Source organism: Phalacrocorax carbo, chromosome 3 (assembly GCF_963921805.1).
Source record: "Phalacrocorax carbo chromosome 3, bPhaCar2.1, whole genome shotgun sequence".
Taxonomy (NCBI): domain Eukaryota; kingdom Metazoa; phylum Chordata; class Aves; order Suliformes; family Phalacrocoracidae; genus Phalacrocorax; species Phalacrocorax carbo.
The window spans coordinates 79,142,692-79,154,520 of NC_087515.1; the positions used below are offsets into that span (position 1 = coordinate 79,142,692).

Here is an 11,829-nt window from a genome sequence, read left to right on the forward strand (position 1 = left end):
TTAGGCTGCACCCATGCTAAGTGAGCTAAAGAAGGGGGGCCATCTTCTCCCCCCGGAGCCACCTGGGCATGGGTGTCTTGCTAAGCATCTCCAGGCTTCCCAGCATGGTGGCCTTGCCAGCTGCGGTCCCCGAACCAGCAGGCGCCGTAGGGGGGGGGAATTGCCTGGCCTCAGCCAGCAACTCGGCGGGGCCTGCAACATTTACTGCAGGACTGGCACAAGTTAGCGCCAGGTGACACTGGCCAAGCTGGGCACTGGTGGGAGCATGGGGAGCCGGTTCAAGCAGCGCCAAACTCCTGGCAGCTGCCACAACCATCACACCACCGTCGTCCAGCGCTGCCTCCCGCCACCGGTGCCGCGTGTATGCTAATTGCATCAGCTGCAAGAAAGGGATGGGGCCATTCCTGCCCCACTCCGTTATTCCCAAAGGCACCATGGTATGGAGTTGCAGGGGTCCGCCCTGCCCCTCCTGTCGCAGAGCACTAGGAAACCCAGGCTCGGTCAAAAGCCTGTTGAGATCCCTGGAAAGGGCTGTTGTCAGATGGGACAGGCGCGGGGTCAATGTCCTGCCAGACAGAGAAGTGAGTAGAGAGCCTGGGGCTACAGCCCCCGTTGAGGGGTTTACCTGCTGCTGTACTCGCTCCCCCCGCTTTGGGATGAGTTTTCCTTTGGTGACTCCAGCTTTATGGAGAAGCAGCCATGGGAAAAGGTTGGGGCCTGGTATCAACAAAGGTGCACGGTCTGAGATAAAACGCAGGAAGCACTTTGACTGCAGAAAGATGTGGTTTATTCCTCTCTCAGCAACTCTTCCTCTGCTCTGGGGACTTGTTTTCCTGACTGTTGCTGTGTTTTCAGCGTACTTTAAGGTTACCTCCCAGACAACAGGTAACTTCTAAATCCCCTTTTCGGGTGAAAAGAGCGTTACCTGGCTGAAAGGTACGGCACGGAGACCGTGCTCCCCGTGCGGCGGGACGCGCTCCCACTCGGGGACACCTCCCACGGACCCGAGGACACCTCCCCATTCGGGAACGCCTCCCCACTCGGGTACATCTCCCACGGACCTGGGACACCCCCCGCCGCCCCCCGGCCCTCCGCTGCCCCGCCCCTTTCCCCGCCCCCTAACCCGCCGCGACCAATGAGCGAGGGCGCCCTGCGGGGGAGGCGGGGCCGTTTGCCGGCTCGGAGGTTCCGCTTCCTTGGTGCGGCCGCCATGGCGCCGCCGTGCTGCCTCGCTCCCCTGCTGCTCGCCGTGGCCCTGGCCCTGGCGGTCCGGGTCCCCGGCCCCGCTGCCGCGGAGGCGCGCCGGGCCCTGGCGCTGGAGGCGCTGGTGGAGGCGGAGGAGCTGGCGGAGGAGCTGTGGGGGGGAGCGGGGCTGCCCGGTGACCTACCCGAGCTGGAGCCGGAGTGCCGCCGCCTCCTCGCCGCCTTCGCGGAGGGCAGCGCGGCGCTGACGGGCTGCCTGGGCCGCCGCGCCCGCCCGGTGCGGCTCTGCCAGGCCTGCCACCGCCACTACCGCCGCCTGCTCGCGCACTACGGAGACATCGCCCGCGCCGTCGGGGTGCGTCCGCCGGGCCGGGGCCGGGCGAGGGGGGGGGCTGCGGGGCTGCCCGGGGCCGCAGGGGGGTTGGGGGTGCGTTGGTTTCTTCACGCCTACCAGTCGGTCAGGTCTGCGTCAGGGCGCAGCGGGCTGCGGCAGGCGGCTGCTTCGCCCTTCCCCGCGGCGGGAGGGCGGCTCGGCCCGCTCCCCCCCCCCCCCCCCCCCCGAGGGCGGGAGGGGGGCGACGGGCCGCGGGCCGGGCCCGGCCGTGGCGGGGGCGTGGGCGGCTCTCCGGCCTCCCGGGATCTGCTCCCACACCTCCGGTCCCCTACGGTGGTTTAATGGAGGCCGGGAGTGTTTGGGAAGCAGCGGCGGCCGCTGGCCGGTGTCGCGGCGCGGTGGGTGCAGCCGGCTCCCGGCATGGTTTGGGGCGAGTAGCTCCACCTGGAGAGAAAAAAAAAAAACCCAACAAAAAAAGGCTTTGCTTCTCCGTGCAAGTGGAAAAACTTGAGTTGTTCTTGCTGATGTAGCGATACCCGAAGCAGGGCTGTGGCTCGCAGGTCGTCGTTGTGCAGCGCTAACCAGGAACGCCGGCAGAGCTCAGTTGCCCGGCACTTCTTGGAAAAGTGGTGGTGTCTGAAGCAGTGGCGAGCGACGTGCGGCGTCTGCGGGGAGCCGTGGCGCGGTGCTCCCGGCTCCAAAGCTGGTGGGAGTGTGTGGCAGCAATCTAGAAGTCCTGAGGGCGGGCTGGGATCTGCAGACCCCACCAGTGGGAAACCTTGATTTGACTAAAGCTGGGTCTTATGTTTACATTCTCCAGACTCTTGATAATTTTTTTTTCCTTTTTCATTTCTTAGTGTTGGAGGTGGTTCATGACTAGTTTTGTGGGTTCTCGTCCCTTTTATCCATTTGTAAAAGTTGGTCCCTGGGATAACGCGAGGATGACAATAGCGGATCAGACCAAAGGACCTTTGCCTGTTCTCTGATGATGGCTAGAAGTGGGTGCCCTGGTAAGAGTACAGGCAGAGAGCAAGTTTATAGCAGTGTGTCCCCTGGATTGTGCTTCCAGTCTTGGGATTTCTGAATCTGCATTTAGAATCGCCACTGACAAGAAAAATCTGTCGCTCTTTAAATCCAGGTAACCCTAGTTACCTGTCATGCGAAGAAGTATCACTTTCTGGTTTTGACGCATTGTATGCCTGCTTCCTCCCACCGACCCACCACTTGTATTGGAAAAGCGCGTGGGCGTTCATTTGATATCGTCCTCTCCAGGGCAAATATCTAGCCAGTGGTCACTTGTTTTGGTTTGCAAACCTGTAGTCTGTTTACTTGTTTCTCATTTGGAAGCTGTTTCATACCAGTGACTAGGTAATGTGAAAGTGAGAAACTGAGCATGTAGTTCCCTTGGGTACTTCCAGCATGATGTTTTGGCTAGGATTAGGTTGCCAAACAAGTCCCAGTACTTACAGTGTATATGAACTCATTGCAGCTGCTGTTCTTGAGTACTGGCAGCCTGAGAGGACTGCTCCACTATGTGGTCTGGAAGGCACATCTGTATTAGAGAGCGTTTGCTGTTTCCTCTGTGCATGGATTAACTAACCAGAAAAATAAAGGAGGTGAGCTCTTGCAACCTCAACCCACGATCACACGTAATCAGATATCTGATGTTTTTATCTTTGCCATCCTACCGCAGTTGTAGTGCAATGTGAAAGAAGCAGACATGTTAAGTTTCAGACATCTCTGAAATGTAAAATCTTCCTTGCTATGCTAATTAAAGAATAAATTAGGCAAGCATGTTTAAGGAATGATATGGCTCTACTTGTTTCAGTTTTGGATTTAAAGTGCTTTTTCCCACTTGTGAGTCCAGCTGGTGAGGAAGTGTCACATTAAAGGCCTTCATGAAGCAACCAGAGAGTTTCCCACATAAACAACTTTGTTGCATATCTGTTTGTAATTTAGTAGAAATGAAAGCGGGTGAACGTGGGAGTTACCAGATGTGGCAATATTCGATTTCAGCAGTTGAGTCTCTAAGGGAAACTTCTTATTTAAAAAATAAACCTGTTTTAACAAAGGAGGAAACTGGATCTCTCATAAAGCTCTTTAAGGAACATGTTTCTTGTTAAAGAGATTATTTTCTCCTATGTCCCACGTCACTTATCAAGGAGGCTTTTGGCAGCTTCAGCAATTTTGAGAAGTGCTTAAGTCAATTTAGCAGCCAGTATCCAGGAGCTAGAGCACAGGAGTCAGCTGACTGGAGACTGTGGTTTCGTACCAGTGATTTGAGGAAGAAAATAAAGCTTTGAAGGAGAAAAACATGGTTCTGAATTCCAGTAGGGATACTTCCTGTTTATTCTGTAACTGCTTTTATAGTCGCTCTGCATTTTTTTTTAAATTAACTTGGTCCAGGGAATAAGTTGCTGGAAGAGTTGTGCCAGTGCCTGCTTTGAGGATGGGGTGCATTGGGTGGCTCGCCAAGACCTGGTGAGCTTGGTACCTATGTCTGGGGAGGATGAGAGCCCAGCCTGGGCATAGGCTTGGGGGAGTGGCTGCAGGCACTGCTTCGTGGAGGTCTGCGTTCCTGCTGTGGCCGCACTAAGCTGGGGGAAGTTTGCTGATATGGTACGTTGGTACAGTGGTTTTGGACGTTTTCTGTTGTTTGAGTTTGTTTTGAAGCCAGTCTGTTGGTTCAGCTCCTTCAACTGTTCCTGCAGTCTAACGTCCTTTTCTCTGGCTGCTCATACCTTGAGCTGGCTCGTGGGGCAGCGGCCCAGAAATGGATGAATATGAGCTACCTGGCAGAGGAGCCCCTGTCTCTCTGCTTTTTTTTTTTCCTCCCCTCTTTTTTGCACTGGTATGTTTTTGACTGACTCGCATATAGTCCTAGTAGGTCTTCAAAGACCATGTGCAGAAAGCTGTGTTGCTCATAGTATAATTTGGAGGATCAAAACATTTTTATTGTGCTGTCAACCTTGCTCTGCCTATTCTAGAAATATCAATATGATGAGATGGTTGTTTAGCTGTGCTTGCCTAAAATACATTTAAAAATTTCCCTTATATTTTTAACACTTGATTGCTTTTTTTATTTCCTTTTTTCTTCTAGAATTCTTCTGAGAGCCACAATTGTGCCAAAAGCATCTTGACCTCAGACAGGCTGCAGATAGTTGTGACCCTTTCGGAGTTCTTTAACGAAACCTGGGAGGCAGCCAACTGTGCAAGTATGTGACTCGTTCTGTAGCTTTCATGCTACTTCTATGACTTAGCTTAACTTTGCCCCTAAAGTTTGCACAGATCAGAATTATAAGTATTTGGTTAATGCAGATAATATATAACGCATGCATCCTAAGCTGGAGCCACTCCAATGAGGGGTACAGGCGCTCTTTATTTTGTAAGATATACTGCCAAAATATGAGGGCACTAGTCTGTTGGAAGAAAATAGTTGTTATATAAATATTTCTTTTAGGCTATTATTTCAACAGGTAGTCATGTTAGTTTTCTTTGTGATCTACAGACCCTGCTGGAGATTTTCCTTAGCTTCATTGCGGTTTCTTCTGTTTTTCCTAGTCTTCCTATTTAAAAAAAACCAAACAACAAAACTGGCATAAGAAACTTTTCCTTGTTTGTTAATAAAGTCGGTAACCTGGAATGCTTACAGGTTGAACAGTGTCTGCCTCCACAGCCGTGCTTTTTGTTTCACTTTATGGGTGGAGGGTGTGAAAGTCTATCCCTGCATCTCACTGTCCTCATGCTGATGGTGCTGTGCTGTGCTAAACTATGGCTTTTTGCCATTCCCCTGGTGTGGGAGGTGGGACCCTATGCGAACTGCTGCACTAGAAAACAGTGGGAGTTGAAAACATCATGGAGTTGAGTGTTAAAGATGCTGGGTTTGCTGCGGAGGCCCTTGAGAGTCCAGAAGAGTTTATTTTCATTTGTGAGTCTGGGCTGTGTGGAGACTGGAAAGGCAGTACAGGAGCAGCTGTGCTGTCTGCGGTGTCCTGCTGTGCTCAGCCTGTGACCAGCCTACCCTACCCAGTGTCCAGCTGAACGCTTGCCCTCAATACTGATGGCGCTTCCTTCTTTCAGTAGAGTTTTCTAGGATGTTGGCTCACTCTCACGGTGCTGCTGTTGAATGTCTGAATTCCCAAACCACTGTTTTTTTTCCAAGGGTCTGTCAGGTTAGAACACCTGAAATGGGGTGGGGTGGATGGAAGCAGTAACATGCTAAGGGTTGAGCCTATGACTGGGAGGAAAGCCCCAGAGTTCCCCTCAAAGCTGGTGAAACAGTCAACTTTTCTTAAACGATAATAACCTGCACTCTGATTTCTACTATTGTGTTCATGGTGTGACTGTTCCCCGGATGCTCTCTGTTTCATCTCCACTGCCGGTGCTTCTGCTTTCATATAATGGCTGTTACTGTTGCTGGGCAAAGCCAGATTTGCGGGCTAGAAAATAAAAGTAATGTCTTGTTTTATCTTAAAGTCCAAAGATAATTCAGACCCCCTCTTCAGAAAGCTCTTGATGATAGTCTTCATCTTTCATTTAATCAAGGCCAATTAATTCTGAAATATGTTCTCGATGAAGAGTTAGGTCAGCAGGTCTGAGACATCAATGGCAGGCAGATAAGGAAACCACAGTGTTGACTAGATCTGTCTTTTATAGTCGAGAGGTCTTTTTGCAGGAGTGGAGTGTCTGGGACTTGTCAGCTATGGAAATGTTAGAATTTAGAATATCCTGATATTTTTCTTTCTCTTTGACAGATTGTTTAAAGAACAACAGTGAGGGGTTATCAAATTCTACCGTAGAATTCCTGGATTTATTCAATAAAACTCTGACATGTTTTGAACATAACCTTCAGGTATTTATGCTGTGTATTTAAGAGAAGCACTAAATGCTCTAATTGGTAGCAAAATCTTATTTATGCTGAATAAACTGTGGATACAGATTAGGCAAATAAACCACTGGTGAGTTTGTGAATTTCAGGCAGATAAAGCAATGATCTGTAAAATGCAGATGTTTACAGATTGAGAGCCTAAAATTAATTCTAATTGATATTCACCTTGACTTCATTTTGAATGTAATTGCAATGCTACTTCACATCGGAATTTCTGAATTCACAATAGTTGATAATTATATAGTAAGAAACAGCACGTCTGCATGCTGTAGGTCTCTCTTTCTATCTCTTTTTGGAATTGTTGTCTTCTGACTTAACAACTCAATCTTTAAATAACCTTTTGATAATATAGACTAGTTCAGAAAGACCAACTACCTTAAATCATTGTAACAATTCTTTTGACGAGTAAAATTATGGGTGAAGTTTGTCCATATTGCAAAGGTGATATAACTTAGTGAAATAGATGTGGCAATCGTCCTCAAAGAAAATGCTCTACATAGCCTAAGAAACTGCGCATATTCCATTTTAGTCAGAAACTGGCCAAGTTCCAGGTTCGTTCAATAGTGAAAATGGGAAATGATGGGCGTGGGACAATCTCTGAGGACACTGTCTGCTTTTTTTATGATTAGTGATTTCTAGGAAATGTGCCTTTTTAGGCCTTGGCCAGAAGCAGTGTGGACTGGCCTATTGATCACTTCAAGAGTCTGAACTAGAACTTAACCCAGTGATTGGTGGGTAGCTGGTACAACCATTACGGGGTTGGAATATCTTCACCCTAGTGAATTAGTTGATCTCTCTTCCTGCTACATTCTCATGTGAGTTGTCTGTCTGAGCTTCTGCTTGATCTGGGATGCTAAAAATCTGGATTTTGGTTCAAACTTGACTCTAGTTTTTAAGTTTTGTTTTGGGTTGGTCTTTTTTTTTATGTAATACCTTCAAACATCATTCAAACAGAGTTTTATAACCCTAGGGGCAAAGCATCTATCTGTCACCAAATAACTACACAGAAGTATGTAAAAACTGCAACAAAACCTACAAAATGTTGAATGACCTGTATAACAACTTGCAAAGGATGAACAGGGAAGGTGGTGAATCAGGGCACTCTGCACACTTGTGTATCGACGTGGAAGATGCAGTAAGTCGTTATTAATACTCAACAGGGAGACCTCGTCATGGAGGTCTTTATTAATCTGAGCCATTTGCCCTTGTCTTGCTAGGGCTTTCCTTTTCCCTTTTGGTGTGGGACAGTACTGGCAGCAGTGCCTTTGTCAGGCTGATGTCCTGTGAGGAAGAGGTTCGCCTGGTGGTGCTGTCTTGCTAGGTCCTGTCCTCGGGTCAGTGCAGCAGGAGCGTGACTGAAGCTCCTGATCACCCAAGTGCATTCCAGTTTAAGTAGCTGCACTTTAATTTCTTGTTACTGTGAAGGGGATGGATTGAAAAAAAAATTGTCTTAATCTTCTGGCTTTTAATGCGAAGCTTTACTGCTATTGTTCTAGCCAGTGCAATAATTGATTCCTTATTACAGCAGCTGTTTCTAGGGGCCCTCAGCACTGGCGACATATGTTTGGAAAAAGCTCTGTTATATTGTGGGGTTTTAAGCAGTTGGGCAGGAGGAGGGCTGTCAAAAGTGTGGGATTAGCCCTGTCCTGGCAGGCTGTCAGTGAGGTCTCTGGGAAACAGGCGTGTGGCAATGCTACAGTGTCTCTGAGTAGAGTCTGGTTTTGAAGATTGCAAAAGTTCTGATGTGAAATTTTGGCTTCATTTACCTCCGTTTCTATGCTTCCTAGGATTGTTTGTTTCCTGGTGGGGTGGGGGGAACCTGTTAAAGTGTTGTTTTCTGACTTCATATTTGAACACTTGAATGTCTTGAGACCTGAGTGTTTGCCGTGCTGCACAGCAAAACTGCACGTGCTCGCTTTCACGGCTTGCTTATGTTCTTCTTTTAGATGAACATCACTCGGAAGCTTTGGAGCAGGGCTTTCAACTGTTCGGTTCCCTGCAGTGATACAGTCCCAGTGATTGCAGTTTCATCCTTTATTCTCTTCCTGCCTATTGTTTTTTATCTCAGTAGCTTCCTTCACTCGAAGCAGAAGAAACGGATACTCATTTTGCGTAAGTGATGGTGCTGGCGTTTCACTATTAGAGTTGGGTGGTGCCAGGGACTCGCTTGGCTCTTGTGGGAGAGGGGGCCCAGCCAGATCTGCCTGCAGCTGTGCTGACGGCGCTAATAGTGACTATTAGTCTGCTGCTGTCCCCTGAAGAAGGGTAGTACAGAGCTTCAGCCATATCTTGTCATTAAAGTTTCTGGACGTGAACAGAAAGCTGTTTGCAAGTCTGTGTCGGATAAATAGAGGGAGTGGAGAGACTAGTTTTGTGGAATTCTTTGTGTTTAATTTTCATATAATTTTTCCCTTTCTAGCCAAGCGCATCCAGTCAAATGCCAGTCTTGTGAACATCCAAGAAAAATACAGCTGAGCTGGAAAACAAAACCTGAGAACTGCTGCTGGTATACAGTGGGTACAATTGTGTTGGAATGAGGCCGGCACAAAAGAGGAGTTAATTATGGTTTAGTGTAATGATACAGAGCAACACAAGTTAAACAAAATGCTGTCTGACTTCTAAGCGAGGATATTAACAAACATGACAAGGCAGGGCTGTGTGATGCTGTATGGACTCTGGTTTTGGAAAATCTGTGCTGGGTTTTTTTTTCAGTCTTGGGCTGAAGCTAGTGTTTTTCTGTTTCTAAGCTTTTGTATTTCTCATCAATAGAATAGTTTCACTTTCCTTGCATGTTTTTTTATCTTTAATTTATCGTGTTTGTTTCACAGAAACCTCAGATTCTGAATCTTTTTGAGGTGATTTTCATAGGCAGGCAAAACTTGAAATAATATTTGATATTTCTACTTGAAACATTATGTTTAATTACACACAACATTCAGTTTTGCCAGACTTGGGATGGACAGGAAGCCTTTAAAAAGTTCCCATCTGTCTGATACCTCTCTCTAAAGTCATGCTGCTGGTCTCTGTTGGAGAAAAGAGAAGAAAAAAAAGGCATGAAATACGCAGAGGAAGTAGTCCGAATGTCCAAATAATGTCCAAAGCCAGCAACAAAAGCAACAGAACTGCCAGTGCTAGACATGAATAATAATCATTGACTACAGTATTCAGCTATCTCTGAAGCAGACAGCATATTTAGTCATTTGCACACTTTAACCACTAAAATAATTGCTTTTCAAATGTTAAATTTTCAGAGGCTTATTTTAGATGTCTACTTGGGTAGCTGAATGCTTCACTGTTTGTCTGTTTATTGTGTTATTTCCTTTCCTTTTTAATTATCAGGGTTTTTGTTGTGTGTTTTTTTTTTTTTTCCTTTGTAAAGAAGTGAGGTAAAGTCAAGTCACTGGAGATGCTGAATTTCCTTGTCTAGAGCTCTCTATGGCTTACCACAGAAGTGTTTACAGGAACTTCGTAGGGAAAAAGTTACCTTTTCTAGATAATATGTATTCTAGTGGTAAATAAACCAGGGGGTTCTCTAACTTAAAAACGGTCCTGAAGGACAGTGAAGATACTGTGTCGGGAGCCGATGACTTCCAAAAAATAGTTTCAGAAATTAGACTTGTAAACAAATTCAAGCTCACAGGATTCCAAAGCTGACGGAGAAATTAGTACAATAACTGTGGGGATGGAGAGTGCTACTGACAGCCTGTGGGTGCAACCCAACGGCTGCAGCAATACCGACGGTTCAGTTTGGTTATGATAGCCCTGATTTGGGAGAGTGGTGGGGTTGAAATTATTTATAGCCATACTTGAGGTTAATGAATGCCAGAGTCTTTGTTCCCATTTTAAAATGTGTTTTCTAACCCTGAGATAAAAGTGAATGGCCGTTAGAGCTAAAAAATTAAATTTCTCTTGGGATCTGCATGTCTGATGTCCATCAATCCCCCTATGAAATAGTCTTACGTCTTTGACTTGCTTTGGAGCCTAGAATGTTAAATTTTTCCTTTGCACTAAGGCTCAAATAAATATATAACAGTGCAACAAAATAGTTCTAAAGCACTTCAAGTCATTGGTTTTCTTGCTTTTCTTGTTATTTTTTGTGGGTTTTTGAGTTAGGACTTACTATCAATTTTAAAGTCGACAGTATTTTTAATATTAAGTAAAATCCTGCATTAGCGATTGGTCCCACCCACATGATTGCCTTTTTGCATTTTATCATTGAGAAGTATTTATCTCCCTTTCTTAAACATGTGAGGTCAACAGTCAGTTTGTTCTAGGTAGTTTACAACAATAACACAAAACTGTTGTTTCTCTTGCTTGTTATATGAAGCTACCTTCTTGCGGCTGGGAGAGGCATGCTGCCTTTAAAAAAAATAAGATTATTTTTTTATATCTCTTATTCTTAAACTTCAACTTTCTGGGACTTATTCAGCTGCCTGCTCTAATAGCATTACATTGATTTGGGACATCATATGATTGAGAGCTGTTCAAAGCAATCTTTCATTCGTGCAGATAAAGCCAGTTTGTATGTGCAGCATTTCAGAATGACAGCTTTTATACTGTAAGCAGTGGCTTTTTGAGCACATTCATGTTAAGTAGGTCTGAAAGTCATTACTTCTGGATATGGTGGTTAAGCACTTTAATAAAAAAAAAAATCAGCTTTCCTTATTTTCCTGGCTGCTAAGCCAAACGGAAATACTCATGTGACTTTTGTTTTTTTTTTTATTTTAAAGCAGCAGTAAAGTTTACACTTGAGATTTTTAATATTACATCTACTGTTTTTTCCTTTTTCTGCCCCCCCCCCCCCCCCCCCCCCAAAAAAAAAAAAAAAATTTGTACTACTAACTTTCTTTACACAGTGTTATATTTTTGGTAGGATATTTCATATATAAATTGATTGAATTCTCTTTATACTCTGTTTCCTAGAGAAATGTGGAAGCACACAGACTGTGTTGAAGGAGAACTAGTGTTCTTTTTGCTGCTAGTCTTTCATCTTTGTTTATTTTTGCCTTCTTGGTATTATAGGTACTAACTAGGATGAACTTTGAAATACTGGTTGTTTGTATCTTTTTGTGCAAATAAAGATTTCTTACTGTGGGGTAGCACTTTCATTTGTATTTATACTTACTCGGAAACCTCTAAACATGGAAAGTCAGCTCTAATAAAGATTGTCAAGAAACAGTGAACAGTGTGGTTACTTAATTGCTTCATTTGTTTTAGTTTTATACTCCTGCTGTTGTGGGTTTGTGTTCAGAAGCACCTGCTTATTATTCCTCATTATGCCTTTTGCAGCAAAACAGCATCAGAAAGACATTTTCAAAGCAGCGCTGTGCTGAAATACAGAGCAAATGAACTGCAACTGCTGAGAAAGGGTGGAGTTTCAGCTCCGTCAAAGCCTACTGAAGTA

The 11,829-nt window shown here is 45.7% G+C and overlaps 1 protein-coding gene across 1 annotated transcript; it reads left to right on the forward strand.

The window, feature by feature from the left end:
* Positions 1 to 1,172: 1,172 nt before the first annotated feature.
* Positions 1,173 to 11,608, forward strand: OSTM1 (osteoclastogenesis associated transmembrane protein 1). Its single transcript, XM_064447506.1, has 6 exons — positions 1,173 to 1,558; positions 4,638 to 4,752; positions 6,292 to 6,389; positions 7,396 to 7,560; positions 8,372 to 8,537; positions 8,845 to 11,608. Exons 1-6 carry the CDS (start codon positions 1,211 to 1,213, stop codon positions 8,898 to 8,900), a joined length of 948 nt encoding a protein of 315 aa, XP_064303576.1. The 5' UTR covers positions 1,173 to 1,210; the 3' UTR covers positions 8,901 to 11,608.
* The last annotated feature ends 221 nt before the right edge of the window (positions 11,609 to 11,829 follow it).

What these genes read in the sequence shown, in the direction of transcription:
- OSTM1 (XM_064447506.1), top strand. Translation starts at nt 1,211, where the DNA reads ATGGCGCCGCCGTGCTGCCTCGCTCCCCTGCTGCTCGCCGTGGCCCTG. An exon ending in GTTTTGAACATAACCTTCAG is followed by an intron (nt 6,390 to 7,395) that starts GTATTTATGCTG and finishes TTATAACCCTAG; the next exon opens with GGGCAAAGCATCTATCTGTC. An exon ending in GAAACGGATACTCATTTTGC is followed by an intron (nt 8,538 to 8,844) that starts GTAAGTGATGGT and finishes TTCCCTTTCTAG; the next exon opens with CCAAGCGCATCCAGTCAAAT.